The sequence below is a fragment of the Microchirus variegatus genome (assembly GCF_963457635.1).
Source record: "Microchirus variegatus genome assembly, chromosome: 7".
NCBI classification, from domain to species: Eukaryota; Metazoa; Chordata; class Actinopteri; order Pleuronectiformes; family Soleidae; genus Microchirus; species Microchirus variegatus.
In genome coordinates, this window is record NC_139808.1 from 27266376 (window position 1) to 27285007 (window position 18632).

Below are 18632 nucleotides of genomic sequence, written 5' to 3' on the forward strand. Positions count from 1 at the left end.
TGCAGACCACACGATCAATAACATTGATTTTAATCATGATCAGTGCAGGATTAGAGAACAGCACGTCTTTACAAACAATAAAGGGATGTGCTTTTGTTTAGATAAAAACCCTGCCTTAATAATAATACATTTGATGTTGAGCTGAAAACTGTTTAGATAATCGATTAAAGGGTTTTTTCATGATTAAAACAAGATTTCCGATTGTTTTAGCTTCTTTAAATGTGTATATTTTCTTAATTTCTTTGCTCCACATAAGAAAGATTACTTAATGCACCTTTAAAATGTACTACTTTTGGTTTGTGGACAAAACAAGACATTTGAGAACATCATTTCCAGGTTTGACAAACACTGATCAACGTTTTTAACGTTTTCTGACATTTTATGGACCAAACGAATAGGAAAATAAGCATTAGCTCTAATTTGCTGGCACCTTTTAAAAATATCCAGGGTCACCTCAGAGGTCAGAGTTGAACAATGTGCTATAAAGCTGTAAAACAATCACATTTTAAATAGTGGAATCAAATGAATAAATATTGACATCAGTTTATGGAATCAGAGTTTGAACAGATGTGAAGATGTTATGGCGGTCTTGGTCTGACAAACATCTTGTCTTTTCTCTTTCTTGTCTCTCGACTGCGGGGTCATCAGAGGTCATCTGAGCAAAACCAGCTGAAGTTTCCAACTCTTTGTTTGAGAGCAGCAGCCGTTGCTCTGAGAATGACGGAGATCCCCTGCGGTCTAGCCGGACGGGTTTGCCACTCTTCTGCAACCTTTTTAAAGAAAGAGCATGTAACATCGCCTCGCTAAGACCTGTTAGCGTTCGGTCACTTTTCTCCGTGTATCCCGTGGCACAATTATCAGGCAAATAATCCGTGTTCATTAGCAGGTTTCTGAACTAATAATCACTGTTCAAACCTGCAGTAGATGTAGACCGTGGTGATGCTAGCTAGCTAGCAGTTTAATTAGCATTTGGAGTGTGTTGCCTCTAACAAACACTTCATACATGTATGCTAGCTCTCGCTTTTTGTTTCTCCTTATTCCTGATACTGTATTTATGCCATTCAAGCACTTTTCCTGCCTCAGTTTTGGAGTTGGAGTGGCTCACGTCGCTGTTTTGCTTTAGGAATGATAGTTTTTCCAGGTGTTAGCCTGCTCTTTTGCGTTTGTAAAGTTTAGCAAAGCTGCTAAGGAAGAAACATGATGCACAAAGCGTTTATTGCACTGACAGTTGCTGTGTTTGAGATTGTAGAAAGGTTTTGCGATGTAAAGCTTCAGTGATTTATTACAACAACAAAAGCATAAAAAAACACAAATGTATCCGACGACAAATATATGATCACTTTACTTTAAAAACTATTACATATTCACCTGTTGAAGTCAAAATGCGCCATATTTGATTAAAGTTGATACTAAGCTAAGCTGTGTCTCAGTCTTGTTTTTCCTTGCATTCACATTAAAAAATAGCATAAAACAATTAAAAAAAACATAATATAAAAAGCTGTTTGTCCACGAGTGTGTGTGTGTGTGTGTGTAATTGTGTTGTTAAAGTCAGGGATGAATCATTTGCAGAAGCCGCCGCGTTTCCTCCGTCTGTGAACGCATCGTCCTGAGCTGCAGCTCCAGCTCGCTGCCGTCCAGCAGAGAGGAAAAGTCTCCATCTGCAGGACATTCAGGGCATGACATTCAGGACATCTAGGACAGTCGGTGGGTAAATAAACATGCAACAAATACCAACCTTTTTTGAGGGCGAATATCGTCACGATGCCGAGCTGCTGGAATTTAACCTCTTCCTTTTTCAGAAAGTGCAGCAGGTACTCGGACACGGCGACGTAGTGAGGTCTCAACATTGCCGTGATCTCGTCTTAATGCGGGAAGAAAAACGTTTGAAGTAATGGGACGTTTTATTTCTATCAGTTGTCGGTCGCACTTACTTGCACGTCATGTTTACCTGTCATTTGTAGTTTGCTCACGACGGCTGCACAGTCGTAGGATAACAAAGGATTTTGACTTTGTCCAGACAGATTCACGAGTCTGGAAACATGCTCTGCTGTTATTGTTGTCGACAGTTTGGACCTAAGTTGATCTGAAACGGTAGATTATAGGCATTGTATGGTATGAATGACTTCATTTACTATGCATTTTATACAATATTAGTATAAATCGTGCTTTGTAATCATTAATGATCTATTTACTGCTATCACTTTCTAGTGTTTACCAGAATGTTTTATTCTCTACAGGGCTCTGTATTGGGAATCAATGAAACATCTCTATCATATCCTAACACATCTGATCTAATATTGACTATTAAATGTGCTTTTTCATGTTTCATGAAGTTTCTCACCCCAGGTCGTGAGGTGACGTAAGCACGAAGCCACATGCAGCACGGTGTCATCTGACAGAGCAGGAGACCGAAGAGCCCAGAGGAGTCCTGATAAACACCGACTTTCCATCACGGCCTGGGGGAGGAAAAACAACAACAATCACTGGATTCATTCAAGTGATTATACGTGATCGTTCATGGCGTGCACCTGCTGGCCGACACAGGAGCTGCACAGGTTAGTGATGATCACACAGCTGTGAGTGATGATAGTAGAACTGGACCGATGATGATGATGATGATGATGAAGCAGCTGACCGATGTCATCCAACAGTCCTTCACCTACAAGGACGTCCTGGAAACAAACCATAGTTTAAAGTTCCCTGCTATTCAACGTGCCAACCACATTTTTTTTTCAAATCCAGATTGTGTTGCTGCTTTTTCGTACATGATTCGGTGGATGTGCCGACAGTGCACAGAGGAGCGCTACAGCTGGCTCTGCAAGTGCAGCCGCGTTGGTTTTCAGGCGCGTCTTCAGGGCCAGGACGCAGTCGAGCTCCATCAGCTGCTCCTGGATCACAACTGCACGTAAAATTAAAACAAACGGCACGCGCTGCGTTCTACGTAATGCCACTTTTTCACTTAATGTAGTTGTTTGTTAAAGGTCCCATATTATGCTAAATCAACTTTTTAATCCTTTTATTTGGGACTCTGGAGGCCCTGTGAGTCGCCAAAGTGTGAAAAAAGATGACTCGGTCATGTTTTTGTGGTCCTCCTCAGTCTAAGTACAGGAGATAAAACACGCGATGTTGACTTCAGCGCTCATTGCTACGTCAATATGCGCTAAATTCCTGGAATTGTTGTCTCGCGGAGCTCCACTTTGTCCGTAAAACATGCAAGAGTGCTGGTGAGGGCAACGGTATCAGAAAAAAACGGAAGTCTGCGAAAAGTTCTATTCTTGTCTCCACAGTGCAGCACAGAGTTCTACACAAACTTCCAGCCTCAGAGGATTTATCTGTCCAAATTTCCAAATGCTAACTTCATTTTAAAGAGAAATAGGTTATAATATGAGACCTTTGATACCTTCATGGATTATCTACAATATACCAGCCATTCCCTAACACTTAAGAACTCTTAAATTACAATTAGACCGACTCCAACTGGAGGATGGAATATTTTGATACATGCAGTTCAACTTTAAATCCTCCTTTTCTTGGGTACAAATGAAATCTGTCCATCAATGATACATGGATGATCCATAAGCCATCCACACTTACTTATTATTACGTACGTCGCTGCTATTTGACACCGTCTTGACTATATTTCACTTTGTAAAAGAGATTTCCGACTAAAATACAGGTTGTACGAAATAAAATACTCTTTGTAATTATTACCGTTTTTCGACAGCACTTGTAGGCATCTGCACGCTTGAGCTGAATTCTAAAAAAAAAATAGAAATCACATTTTAAAAAAACAACCTTACAATCCAGCACTTACCCACCGCGCGTTCACGTTTTTTACCTTCTGCACAGACGAAGACGTGAGAGTCAAAAGAGACTTTAACAGATAATGTCCGCCGATGCTCAGCAGCCTGGCGTGATGCTCCTGGACGGCGGCGACGTTGCGCAGCGCCGAGCAGCTGCAGAACTGAACCTCTGAATCCGACGACTGCAGCAGAAGAACCAGGACGGGGATCGCTCCTGCGTCACACATCCTCGCTGACCGGTCTGGGATTAGATTAGAATATTACACATATTCACCATTAACTGGGTGCTTACTAACATATATAATTCGCATACTAGCCCTTTATTAGTAATCATTAACACCTTATTCTACCTCTATTACGACATGAGTTAAGATTTTCTCTGCATAAGGTGTTAATACGTGCTTCATATGTACTAATAAAGAGCTAGTATGCGACTTATATGCACATTAGTAATCACCTATTAATGGTGAATATGTGTTCCCTAATCTAAAGTGTCACCAAAAAATGAGATAGTTGGTGATTTCTGGCAATTATACGACTAGAAATGCAAGTTTATAATGAGATATCAAGGAGGGAGAGTGGGGATCAGTGCAGGGGGGCGTGGCCTGGTAGTGAAATCTGACACCGAGTTGTGTATCAGTGACACAAGAGTGGTCTAAGACAGTAATTTGAATGAAAATAGCTGGTGTTTGACCAGTACGGGAGAGGATTAGGGCCAAAAAAACAGCCAGATTTCAGAGATTAAAGTCAGAATTCACCCATTTTTATCACATGTACATGTATAATTTCAAAACTTGCGTTGTATATTTTGCATGTATCCTACATGAACTATTTCTTATGAGTCCATTAAGGCTGAACCATTTTGAATAAATATCTAATTGCGATTATTTTGACAGAAATTTGCGATATGATCGCGATATCTGAGGGAATTACTCATTTTCATTTCATTTAAAAGGATTATTGTCGGACATTTGTGCAGACCTGTAAGAAACAAACATGTTCTCTTCAGTCTGTAGAGTAAGATGTGTATAGATCAGGACAATAATGAATCTAAAACGATATTTTGACACACATTTTGCCTCCCGTGATTTGAAAATTGCAGTAGGTCGTATTGCGGTTTCCCACCCGACTGCGTGAGGTGTAGCAGAGCCCACGTCGCGTTGCGTTGCATCCGCGGCTCGTACGATTTCGCCAGAGCCAGCAGTGGAAGGATTCCGTCCGCCATGATGACGTCTCTGTTCGATTCTGTGTGAAAATAATCAGATCTTTACACAAGTGTCCCCCACCACCCCAGAGTGTTAAAAAGACTTGTTTGCACTAACCTGAGGAGGCCAGCAGGGCCACACAGGCACAGGAGTGACACTGAGCGGCTGCGTCACCCGACTGGAACAACTCCAGCATGGGCACCAACATGCCCATGTCAATCACCAAGTCTTTACACACTGAAATAAGATTTTAAACACAGTCATTATTAACAAGAGAGATCTTATGAATGAATAGTATAATGTTAGTTTCTTATCACTTTGCCTTTATTCTTTGCCAACAGATTGACCAAAGCCATGGAGATGGTCTTCTGCACATTCAGGTCCGCTGATAAAAGCAAAACCATGACTGGGTCCATGTAGTCATCGGGTAAGTGAGATTTCACTGCAACACACACAGAATACACGATATTCATACACAGATGAACATTTGCATGATACTGGTCGTACCCGCTAACACAGCTTATCATGGCAGCGAGTGAAATGAGAAGCCAGAGTTTTATATTATGTGCAAATATTGATCCGTAAGCGTAGTTTCGCGCAGATTGTTGCAACGTAAAAATCTGTTTTTATTTTTCTACTCACGGCGATGACTGAGGTGTAAATAATAGGCGGCAGCCGTCATCTGCAGGTCAGTGTTTTCTGAGGCGGAGAGTCTGCTCACTGCATGGAGAGAGTCCTGACTGAGGAGGCTGCTGTCATCGTCTGAAAAGGAAGAAACAACGGTGAATATTCCACTTATTATCACATTCTGATGTACTATCTGTACTTTGTTGTTCACATTTCTAGCTACTTTTACTCCATCACATGTTCTCTAAATATCTTTGTTACTTAAAAAAATAAAATCAGAAGAAGAGTTAGTATTATGTCTATATTTATCTAGAGCTACTTTACACTGCAGTGTTCACCCATTCACACAACAACATCGGGTTAAAAGTGTCTGCTTATACTTTTACATCAGAAAATGTGTTTTTATACTCAAGTACAGTAAATATCTTAAACTTTAAGACTTTTACTGATAAGTATTATTATAAAAAGTGACTTTAACTTTCCCTTTTCTGTAGTTTATACCAGACTGGGTAAAGGGCACTGCCACACACTTTTCTGCAGACTTTAAATCAGGGGTCTCAAACTGGTGGCCCAGGAGCCACATGCGTCCCCCCCCCAATCGATTTCACTTAAATTCATGTTATAATGAAAACATGGCCCACGACCTCACCGTCTTTTAAACACAGTGTGTAGCTGAGGCACAATAATACAATATAGTCCACACTATTATTGATGTGATTTCAAATAAATGTCTGTTTTTGATGTTAATACATTGATTTTGCATCTTAAATAGTATTATTAAGTATACGTGTGATATCATGATGCAATATTGTGAACTTTTTTTTTTTTTTTTTTTTTTCACCTTTTTGTTCTCTAGGCCGGCCCCCTCTTGACCCCAATAGATGCACATTGGCCCCCAGGTCGTTTGAGTTTGAGACCCCTGCTTTAAATGCTCCCTATTTTTACTTTTGTATGTTGTTATAATAAAAATAAAGCCCAATTTCATTTTTAAACTGGTGCGTGATCTTTCCTATTTACCAAGTTATCAGTTGGGTGACAAAACTCACAGCTTTTGGGGCAAAATAACTGTTTTAAATCTGTTGCTTCTGCACTTGATGACTCTGTATCCTCTATATTGCATTCTCGTAGTAAAATAACCAAACAATATAGAGTTTCCTTTGTCTTGTGAGGAATCCTGCTGGCAAATTATAGTCCAGAGGCTTAAATTCAACACAAAACTACGGTCACAACACCATTGTCAAGAAAATGTCCACATCGATAGTGTTTTTAAGAAATACAGTATCCTGCTCTGGAATATCATCATATTATAGTGTATTAGTGTTTTCTTACCCACTTTTAAACATGATCAACTTGAATTTTAGCTCCATATTCAGATAATGAGCTGTTTAAACCATTTTTATAGTAAAGAAAATACAGGTTATTGCATACAGTTTTGGTTCACCTTTATACATGCAGTCCAAAAAGACAAAGACAAAGCATGTCCTCCTACCATGCAGGAGGTGCAGTGACTGGAACACCGTGCTCCTCCTCCTCTGTGTTGTAATCCTGACGCACGTGCACTCACACAGCTCCCTGAAAATGTCTCTCACTTTCTGCTCAAACTTCCTGCAAATGTTCCGCAAATGAGCAGCGAATTCCCCGAGGAGACGCGAGCAATTTGCACAAAGGCTGGAAGCCATGATGTTCGCATCACTCAGCGCTGCACCTGTCCTCCTGTCAGTCACCGAACACCTGCACATGGACACGCCCATTCGCGGTTGCGTCACGTGACTGAAATGTAAAGTCAGACTTTTTTTTTTTTTTTTTAAATAAAAAAAAGACCCTTTACACGAATAGCATTATAAGGAAATAGTTGAATTGAACTTTACATATGTATTATTATAATTCTATGACACATTTTCAAATTTTTTTGCAGTTTATTTTAATAGAAAATGCTTAGAAAACACTCCGGTAATGGAAAATTATTATTAGAAGAAGAAACTACACATTTTAATGTATGACTTGTGTTCTTTTAGTTGTGTAAAATGCAGCACAGGGTGTAAAAATATTAATAATAAGAACTACAATCAGTTATTTCTTTTATCTAAGATCAAAGCACTTACGTCCTCTACGAGCTGTACGTGATGACGATTCTTCCGGCGTCTCATTTCATTGGTGGAATTTTGTACGTAGACGTCATGACGTCATCCTGACGCGCACCCCTTGTTGTGGTTGTCCGGGGTTGACTTGGAAACCGTGGTGGCGTCGTTCGTGAAGTTGGGGGACGTCACAATCACGGCAGGCTAGACAGAGATACACGCGACTACCATGAACTACTCAACGTCCCGCTTTCTTTTGTAACTTGTTCACACGTTTTTGTATGCAGACGCAGGCTCTTTTTTGAAGAACCTCCGTTCTGCTGCGTCATCAAAACGTTAAGAATGCTAGTTAGCCACTGTTAGCACGTAGCGAGCTAGCTAATGCGGCTAACTTTAGCTGCCGGTCTTGCACCAAGGTTGCTTTTTCGAGCAGAATGTGCCGAGATTTAACAGTAAAATCACACTGTGATTTCGTTCCAGTGTTTTCTATGCATAAAAAAAGTACGTAGAACCACCAAGGAGACGATTTTGTTCAGTATTATCCTTGTTTTTATTTATAGAATGAAAGCCCTCCTCTGTGGATTACTCTCCTTTTACTCTCAGAATGAGTGACATTGCAGCGCCTAAAGATGGCACCAGGTTAGTTTAATTCTGTCTGTTTGCACAATAATTTATACTCTCTGGCTACTTTATCATGTTTATAAATGCTTTCTTTCACACACTGTTTTGATCATAGCCAGCTAATGCCTCATGTTCTAATGATTGTATAACCTCTTTTACAGGTAAGAGAGGTAAGAGTGAAGACCGGGAAAAGACCCGTGAAAGATTCAATTTGATGCTCAAGGCATTTGCTGCGCCACCAAAGAAAAAGTATCCAAAGAAGAAGAAAAGCCCTGAACCTTCAGAGTCCATCGTGGTATGTGTTCCAAAATCTGCACTTCTACCTCCAGTGGTGGAAAACATCACACTAGATTTCCAAAGCATACAATACTTGTAGAGCATATCGTAAAGTAATGTTTAATCATCTTGCAAATCTGTTTTAATGCCTCAAATCTAATGACGTAGGCTGCATGTTGACATTTCTTCCCTGTCTGATTTCATTCCTTCAAGCTCCAGAATCTGAAAGAGAATCTCAGTCTCAAGAAGGACACAGAAGATGATGAGACCGCCCTGCAGAACACATACGACCCCGAAAAGGGCAGCCCTCGCTACACCAAGAACCAAAGAAGACAGTGGGATGTCGGCGAAAAGGTCAACATCAAAAACAATATTGATGAAGACGAGGTTCCGACATCATCTGTCAAGAGGAAGGCTAAGAGGGAGCTTCCCCCGCTCCCCAAACCAGAGAAAAAAAGTTTCATACAGAGGAACATAGATGCCGTCAAGGGTGAGAATGCTGTCGAGTCAAAAGCAGTGGAGGATGCTGAGGACGAGCTGCTGCAGGAGTACCAGCAGCAGCTCTCACAAAGTGTCACGCTGAATAATGAAGTTGGGAAGAAGAAAAAGAAGAAGCTGAAATCTGTACTTACAGACTCGGATTTTGGGTGTGTGCACCTGTTTGTATTGTACTTTTTTTTGTTAGATCTGTTGGTTTTTAAATTTTGCTTGATGTACAGTGAAATACTTTTTCCTCCACCAGGGATCAAGATGAAACGCAAGCTAAGGCGAAGAAGAAAACAAAGAAGAAAAAGCATGGTAAATGGTTGCCCGGTGTTACAGTGTTCCCCACAATGTACCATATTTAATTAATCATTTAATGTTTTTTTTTTTTATTAATCAGTTGACAAAGAAGAGATTGAAACAGAGACACCTGTAGTTGAAGACTTTGTACTGGGAGTTTACGTTCACAGATCAGATCGCCTTAAAACTGACCTCATGATCTCACACCCAATGGTGAAGATCCACGTTGTCGACGAAATCACTGGACAGTACGTGAAGAAAGAAGACTGGTGAGGACGGAAACTTTTGCATAATTAAAATGTTAGAGTTACTGTAACATTTTGAATGTCAATACAAACACTTTGAATACACGGCTAAATATTGTTTGTTGGCTTGTCGATCTCTTGTTTTTCACAGCCATCGGCCAGTGTCCTCCTTTTATGAGCAAGACAGCGTTGACCACATTCTCCCCATCATGACTCAGCCTTTTGACTTCAAGAAGAACAAGTCGATCATCCCTGAGTGGCAGGAGCAGATCATCTTCAACGAATGCTTTGGTCACTTTATCGAACAAAACGACGAAAGCCCCCGAGTCATACTTTTCTTCGAAGTGAGAGACGTTACATTTACAAACGTTTGGCCAGTTTTAAAGTAGCAATGAATAACTTTTTTTTTTCTTGTGCAGATTCTGGACTTCGTATCCATGGAGGAAGCAAAAGCCAATGTTGGTGTTGACAAGCATGAGCAGGGATTCAGGAAGATTGCGTGGGCATTTCTCAAGGTATCGTATTCAGCCTTATCACTTAAATGACTCGCTTTTAATTGCTAAATGTCCACTTATATTGGATGTTTTCCTTCCTGTGTAGCTTGTTGGCACAAACGGTGTTCTGAACGTCGACAGTAAGCTTCGTCTCCAGCTCTTCTGCCCCCCATCTCGAGCAAAGAGACAACCCAAGACAGTAGAGGTGTTTGAGTGGTGGAGGAAGTATCCACGACACAAATATGCGTCCACACTTTACGTCACGGTGAAAGGCATTAAACTCCCGGAGCACGTAAGATGATTATTACACATGAGTGATAGCACGTTCTGATTAATGCAAAGCCTTGTAAAAGCTAAGATGGAGAGGGTTTTGCAGGTGGACCCTTGTATACGGTCCATGATGGCTTTACAAGAGGAGCGAGGCAGCACCTCGTACAGTGAGCTGCAGAGCGAGGTCACTAAGAGAAGTCTGACGCAGCCTCGAGGCGACAGTCCACCAGCGTTGAAATGGAGCAGACTGCCGGGTCAGGTCAGTCAAGTGAACAGACAGACCTTGATAAATAACGTTTATTGTTGCTTCACATATTTGTGCACAAGCCTTATAAGAGTTGTCTTTTCCTGTGAAAGATCTGCCGGATTCCCAATAAGCCCGCGCTGGCGTTCCGTGGCGGTCACATGGGCTGTTTCACTGTGCTCTTCTCTCATGCTGGGACTGTGCTGGCTGCAGCTTGTGCTGACAGAGATGCTTTCCCTGTTGTGGGTAAGAGACACCTCCTTCCCCTGCTGGTACAAGTCAGCATAAACCTCCAGCTAATTAAGCTGCTGTTTGTACACAGTGGTCACATCAGTTGCCTCACTGGGGATTATTCTTGTTATGATTACGACTTTAATTTACTGAGTGAAATCGTGTTGTTATGACCTTGATATGGAGCCATTGGGAGTCAGCATGCTGAAAAATGTAAATGACACTGCTGTTTATACTGTATTTTTACTGTTTCAGTTTATGCGATTCCCTCTGGAAAGGTTCTGGCTGCCTTCACGGGTCATCTTAAAATAGTGTATGATCTCTGCTGGTCCAGAGACGACCAGAGGCTTTTGTCTGCCTCCTCTGATGGAACTGTTCGGTAAGTCTAAGTCTATATAAGTCTATTTTTAATCATTATATGATCCATATAACAAAGAAACAATTAAAACGGAATAATTTTGCTTGGGAAACACAGATGTTTATATGTTATGGACCAAAGATCTAATCATTTAATCGAGAAAATAATCTACAGATTACTCATTTATGAAAAATAATTGTTAACTGCAGCCCTAATGGAAAAAAAGAAACAGTAACTGAATTGCTATGTTTTTGTTTTGGCTCTAGGGGGAGTTAGTGCCCCTGTGGTAGGTTGTACAAGTGACACAGCAGTGCTGTTCTAACATAATTTAAATATCTTTTCCCTTCAGAGAGTGGAATGCGGAGAAGCTTTCGGAAACGGCACAGAAGGTGCTCCCCCACCCGTCCTTCGTGTACAGCGCTCAGTATCACCCTACGGCGCAGCACCTGGTGGTGACGGGTGGCTACGACTGCCTTATGCGCGTGTGGAGGCTGGACGTGGACGACGTGAACGGCCAGCTGCTGCGCGAGTTTGAGGGCCACAAAAGCTTCATAAACGCTCTGTGTTTTGACTCTGAAGGTATAGAGTTCGCAATAAATCCTCCATATAAATCGATTATTTTGGAATAATCAGCCATTGTGACAGATCACAGTAAGAATATCAGCGTTCCATACATCTGTCGTGTTTAGGGACGAGAATGTTCTCTGCAGACAACGCGGGTCGCATCACTGCTTGGAAAACTCCAGTAAATGACGGCAGGCGGCAGCAGTCGTGTCATCGCTGGTGTATCGAGAAGGTATAAGAGTTCTTGTTTTCCTCAAATATAAAAACATGCACATCGTGCATCATACACTGTACTAATAACACATTTCATGACAGACGTTTGATGAGCGAGACCTCAGCAGCGTCCCCATCAACAGGCTGCAGCTTCATCCAAACGGCCGGTGTCTCCTCATCCACGCCAAAGACAGTGTCCTCAGGATGATGGACCTGAGAATGTAAATATGACAAAACCTCACTGTAGTGACAGGAAATAGCTATAGAGACAACAGTAGGGTTCTTTAAATTAAATAATATACATTTTCCATTATATACCATGTATTATTATTCTGTGTTCATAAGCATGAGTATATCTTCTCTCAGTCTGGCTGTAAAAAAGTACACTGGTGCCACAAACTACAGAGAGAGGATTTACAGCACTTTCACACCGTGTGGGAACTTCATCTTTTCGGGCAGTGAGGATGGGATGGCGTACGTGTGGAACACAGACACAGGTGTGGTGATCATTTATTTTCATGCACAGTGTTTTCTGTGAAAGCGGCTTCAGATGTGTTTTTTTTTTTTTTCCCCGTCTTCGCAGGTGACCAAGTCGCAGTGTACAGTGAGCTCTGTTACCCCACCGCCCTCCACGGTGTGTCGTTCCACCCTCACGAGAACATGGTCGCCTTCTGTGGCTTTGGTCAGGGCCAGCCTGTGCACGTTTACCTGTATGACCACAAAGGTGTGTGCCAAAAACATACTCATTAAAGGGGATATATTATCAACTTTTTAATCATTTTAATACTTATATTTGGGACTTTGGAGGCCCTATGAGTCGGCAAAGTGTGAAAAAAATGACTCTGTCATGTTTTTGTGTAGTAAGTACAGGAGATGAAACACCCAATGTTGACTTCCGTATGCAATGTTGTGTCACATTGTGCAAATTCTTGGAATTGTTGTCTCGGAGCTCCGCTTTGTCCTTAAAAAACGCGAGAGTGCAGGAGTGGGCAATAGTTGCACAGTGCAGCACAGAGTTCTACACAAACTTCCAGCCTCAGAGGATTTACGTGTCCAGTGGATTCATTTCATATATGGCAGCAATGTGCCGGCTATAGTCAGCAAATGATGGCTTTTCCAAATGCTAACTGCTGTTAACTGCCGTAGTTTCCTGCGTCTCATTGCCATTTAAAGAGACAGGCACTCAAAAACAGAGCGTTCTGAACAGGGCTGTTTTCGCAGAGTGATTAAACTGCTATGGTGCTTCATCCTTAAGGTATTTTGACCAAAGCATGTCACAGACATGTTCATTAGGACACCAGGGAACGGGGTTCACTTGCAGAAATAGGGTATAATGTAAACGTCTTACTGTCTCGTACAGTGTCACAGCTGGAAGCGCACAACATAAAATCAGGGAGCAGATCGGCTTCATCAGACACCAGAACCGTGAGAAACACGCCCGATCCTCCACTGTTACAGGACAACGCCGCAGCCATCGACCAGTTCGCCCAAGCAGCAAGACGAGCGCTGAAAATGCAACGTGTTCAAGAACAACTGGATTCAGTGCTTGTAAATACACCTTGAAAATACACGTTTACATTACAGTTTACAATACAGATTCAGAAAACTCACTGCTTTAAAAACATTTCCAGGAGCCGACTTACAGGTCGTCTTCTGCCGGATTAATCGGTGAACAAGGTAAGGATGTGATGACGTTCGGATTAATCTGCACTCGTGGCTCTGAATGTGCAGGTGGAATAACGTTTTCTCATGTTTGTGTTTTGCAGACAAGATTTACACAGGGAGGACCTTGGCATCAGAGGCCGGCACAGTGAGTATAGCTCTTTATTTTTATAACAGATTTATTTTTTTGACGTGTTTAATTAGGGGAGAAAAAGTGTCGCTAATGATGGAATTAATGATGGAAGTCGGGATAGTGTGACAGGAGCTAGGAGGAAGTGAAATTAACTTATGTGACTTCTGAATCTGTTTCCATTGCAGTTATTCCCATTTATTTATTTATTTATTTTATCAATATGCCACCCTTTCCACCTAATAAATACAATATTTCAAGATTTCTTTGTTATGCCCTGTGTTTTCATCACATAAACACTGGGTTAACACACTTGAATTTGTATTATGTAATTATAAAGGGGAAATGTGTGTGTTTAGAACACGTTATTAAATCTTGCCCATTGCTGCTTTATAGCAGTGAAATAATTTCATAATAAGCCCAGTATTATGCACTGACTAGGACAATTACGTCATGAGCTATTTCAAATAACTATGTTATATTTGAAATACTATGTTAATGTTTTGTTACTTAAACTGTTGAGCCTTAACTCTGATTTTATACTTCTTTTATACGTCCGTGCGACTGAATTCAAACTCTTTTCCTTTTCAGGCGGGATTAAACACATCTCTACCACCTCCGTCTCTGCTGTCGCCGCATTCCAAGCTGCAGCTTTCGAGTTCTTTGGCGGAGCAGCTTATCCCGCAGGCAGCGCTGAGCACCCAGACACGTAAGAGAGGCCTGTTCAGTAATGTATTTAACCAATGAACGTCTTTACTGCAGCAGCAGCAGCCCCTTAGACGTCTGAGGTCACATATTTTCTTCAGATTATTGCCATACAAAGTCAAACCCATGGTTATGACCTGGACCACATGATCCATTGATGTGCTTTTGAGCCTCTGTCTGAAAGGATGAACTCCATATACAGAGAAAGAGACGGACCTCTTGTAATTCTGACAAGTATCTGTACGGCATCTCTGCAAAGTCACTGGATTGTGTTGAAATATGTTATGCCTCTTCTTATTGTGTTTTCTTACAATCGCAGGCAAGTTCGTCCCAGTGGGTCAGCGACTGAAAGGAGCGTCATCTGTCAGGCTGCAGTCGGTAAGGCTCTTTTTTTAGCCCCTGTGTTCTTTGTAAACAATTATTTCAATCAGCGGTCAGAACAGTTGCCACATGATGTTAATAAATGTCCCTTTATCTCTCCATCAGAGCCTTTCTGACCATGTGGAAACAGATTCTGCTCCTGTTGAGCAAGTTGTGAGTGTCGGCCAAAGACGCGAGCTCACTTTTTTACCCCCGTCGTATTTTATTCAAAGACGTTATTCAATATCGTAATTCCTCTCGCAGGTCGTCGCGCTCTACGACTACAAAGCAAATCGCTCTGACGAGCTGACCATACATCGAGGAGATGTCGTCCACGTGCTGTACAAAGACAACGACAACTGGTGGTTCGGACGCCTGGCCAACGGACAGCAGGGATATTTCCTTGCATCTTATGTCGCAGATCAGAGTAAGTTGATGGATATTGTCTTGTACACTCTTATAAATAAAATAAGGGTTCCAAAAGGGTTCTTTTACAAGGGCTGAGGTTCTACCTGGAACCATTTGCTTCTGAAAAACCCTTTTCCGAAGAAAGGATTTTTCAAGGGATTCTTGGTTCCAGTAAGAACCATTTTGATCCAGAGAACCCTTTCAAACCCCTTACCTGAATAAAGGGTTTTAAAAGGGTTCTTGGTGGAACCCTCCATAAGGGTTTGGTTCTACCTGGAGCCAAAAAGAGTTCTCCTATGAGGACAAGCTGAAGAACCTTATATGATTCTACTTGGCACTTTCATTTCTAAGAGTGTAGTAGTTTGACTCTTTGTGTTTTATAACGTTATCTTTGTAGGAGATGATAAAGAAGACGTCAGTCAGCCTGTGGAAGCCCATGCAGCCTTGTCTGATGGGACAGTTGAGAGGTCAACGCCAACCAGGGTAAGGAGCGACTTAAACACATGCAAACCTAACTTTCCTGATGTTGTTTTTCGTAAACTACTCCTACTAAAGCTCAGAGAAAGCTTACAAAATTGCAATACACATGTAAAATAAATAAACAATATATTAAAGTTAGTGAGCACTGGATTCTGTATCCGATACACAAGCAGAATCCTATGCCTGTGGGATGCAATCGCTCCGTCTTCTGGGCTCACTTTGAGTGTTCTTTAATGGCAGTGATCCACCTCTCCTCTCTTAGGATCTTTGGTGATCTGGTAGAATGCTCTCTCCTTTTGCCTGTTTTGGCAACAGCTATCCACCATCTTCACTTTTTACGAATACCACTAGCAAATAGACGAGTTACCCAACATATTGCCGACTACATACACTAGCGTTCAAAAATTTGGGGTCACCTATACAGTTTTTGTTGTTCCATTAAAATTCACACTTTTATTCATCAAAAGAGTTGCAAAATGAGTAGAAAATATAGTCCAGACATTGACAAGATTAGAAATAATGATTTTTAATTAAAAACTGCTGTCCGACAGTGTGGGCGTGGCAGATAACGCTCTTGATAAAACAGCAAAGCCCTTCAGACTTTGCTGTTTTCAGCTGTGCTAACATCATCGCACAAGTGTTTTCTAATCATCCAATAGTCTTCTAATGCGATTAGCAAACACAACGTACCATTAGAACACTGGAAATGGGCCTCTATACACCTATGTACATATTCCATTAAAAACCAGACGTTTGCAGCTAGAATAGTCGTTTACCACATTAACAATGTATAGAGTGTATTTATGATTCATTTAATGTTATATTCATTGAAAAAAAAGTGCTTTTCCTTCAAAAATAAGGTGACCCCAAACTTTTGAATGGTAGTGTATTGTCCTAGTTACTTGTGTCTATGGACTTCGGTCTGCAGGGTGCAAGGGGGCCTAACTTAAATTTGGTAGAACTGCAAGTTGTCCAAATCACAATGAAGGGACCAACACTAATACTGATCCTAACCACTTCTCATGTTCTTCATGTTCTGTGTGATTTGGACAACTTGAAGTCATCCATCCCCCCTCCCCCCCTTCCACTTGCTTCTATTTCTGCCTGCTCTCTTGCAGTCTGCAGATAAGCACAACTGTCTGAGTGTTGCATGATAGGATTATACGACGTCGGCTACTGGAGCTCTATGGTGTCTGGTCAAGCTACACTCCACCTCAGATCTGTCTCTAAGGGCGTTGGGGGGACTTTGTAACACATGGTGTTTTCACTCTTCTTTCCCGGTCTTCCATCTTTCTTGCTTTTCAAAGGTGTCCGCCGCAATTAGTTCTTCCGGTGAACTTAAGTTCCTTTCCGAGCCAAATCTCTCCGACACTGAGCCCGAGGCGACCGATGCCACGTAAGTGACTCGCTTGTGTGACCATGGCTACGTTCACATTACCCGGCTGAAGAGACTTTTTTTTTAATTAATTTTCCCTTGATGTGACTCAGATGTGATCTGTGTGGAAAATATAAATCTTTTCATTGACTCATGATTCATTTCATTGCCAACATAACACATGTATGACGAGAGACACTTATGAACCGTCAAATCTGAATTGATCCACGTGGCTGGTAATGTGAACATAGCCTGTCGTCACAGGGACATGAGTACTTTTCACTGCATGAGACAAACACAGTTGAACCAATGATAACCTTTCCCACAGAACTCGAAGAAAAAAGAAAGTGAAGAAGCCCCCAGTCCCTGAACCGTCATCCAGGACCTCGGGTACTTCAGGCTCCACCAGCACCAGGAGGAGAGGCAGGTCAACAGACAGACCCCTCCCAAAGAGACCGAGTGGACAGACTAACAGTGCCTTTGAGCCTGATACTTAAAAACTCACGGACACAGGGTTGACGGTGGGTAGAGCAGGTCGTCTTCCACCCCAAAAAGGTCAGGAGTTTGATCCCCAGTTGCTCCTGGTGGCAGGTGAATAATGTATGATAGAAACAAACAGAAGCGCTGTGTGAATGTGTGCGTGAATGGTAAAACTGTAGTGTAAAGCACATAGGCATGACTATTTACCTTTTTATTTTTATTGTAAAACACATCTTTTTAAAAACAAAAGCTCACATACAATTTGTATTTTTAAAAGTTTTTTTTTACTATATAAAGAGTCAGTATTTATATTCTGCTTTGTACACAAATGTCTTGAAACTACAACCCTGTTATGTTGTAGTTCTATTTTCTTAATCTATAAATACAGATTATTCATTCTCAAATATTGTTTCTCTCTATGTGAAATTACACCACAAACAAAAACATACAGCGTGTGCCCAGTTAATACAATTAAACATAAATATATATATATATATATATATATACTGTATTAGATTGTGACACGAATGTAGTCTTATTAAAAAATATAATTCATATCAACATACAAACATATACAGGGAACATGAAGTGTTCAATCTGTGCCACTTCATCAAAGAATAAAAGTCATGTGATGCAGGAGACTTGACACGAACAAAAGAGAACAAAAGGCACATTTAGTGAATGATGAGGACTTTGAAATGTGCTGTGGGTAAACACACATTTATCCACAGTGCAAAATGAATCTGATGCACCAGATCAAAGTCAGAGCCGCCCTATTCTTCTGCTTCGTTGTAAAATAACCTCTACAGCAAATTTATTATTGAAAAGGCAGATGCTCACCAGGAGGTAACACAGTGAGATGTTTTTAAATTGAATTTATTCATTCAGGAGAGGAGAGAGTTCATCCGACCGTCTGCTCCCATCTTCTGTGCTGCTTTAATGATTAAAACATAAAAAAATCAAATGTTAGATCCTGCACAAATCAAGTCCACGTCAAATTAGGGTTAATAATAAAGGGTT

General features: G+C 41.2%; 2 protein-coding genes across 2 annotated transcripts; one reads left to right on the plus strand and one right to left on the minus strand.

The window, feature by feature from the left end:
* Positions 1-1548: 1548 nt before the first annotated feature.
* On the minus strand, positions 1549-7314 carry LOC310929300 (uncharacterized protein; the record flags this gene model as incomplete). Its single annotated transcript, XM_083892022.1, has 13 exons — positions 1549-1658; positions 1736-1861; positions 1949-2083; positions 2342-2456; positions 2529-2672; positions 2766-2899; positions 3712-3757; positions 3839-4044; positions 4929-5048; positions 5126-5245; positions 5331-5450; positions 5651-5770; positions 7125-7314. 13 exons carry the CDS (start codon positions 7312-7314, stop codon positions 1549-1551), a joined length of 1686 nt encoding a protein of 561 aa, XP_083748148.1.
* A 1207-nt stretch (positions 7315-8521) lies between these two features.
* Positions 8522-17743, plus strand: ahi1 (Abelson helper integration site 1). The gene is made up of 25 exons (XM_083892023.1): positions 8522-8629; positions 8824-9257; positions 9353-9408; positions 9494-9662; positions 9790-9982; positions 10058-10153; positions 10239-10424; positions 10509-10661; positions 10760-10892; positions 11133-11256; positions 11585-11814; positions 11925-12031; positions 12115-12233; positions 12379-12509; positions 12596-12736; positions 13373-13560; positions 13644-13689; positions 13779-13822; positions 14396-14513; positions 14829-14887; positions 14996-15043; positions 15134-15296; positions 15675-15760; positions 17065-17153; positions 17461-17743. Exons 1-25 carry the CDS (start codon positions 8549-8551, stop codon positions 17627-17629), a joined length of 3363 nt encoding a protein of 1120 aa, XP_083748149.1. The 5' UTR covers positions 8522-8548; the 3' UTR covers positions 17630-17743.
* The last annotated feature ends 889 nt before the right edge of the window (positions 17744-18632 follow it).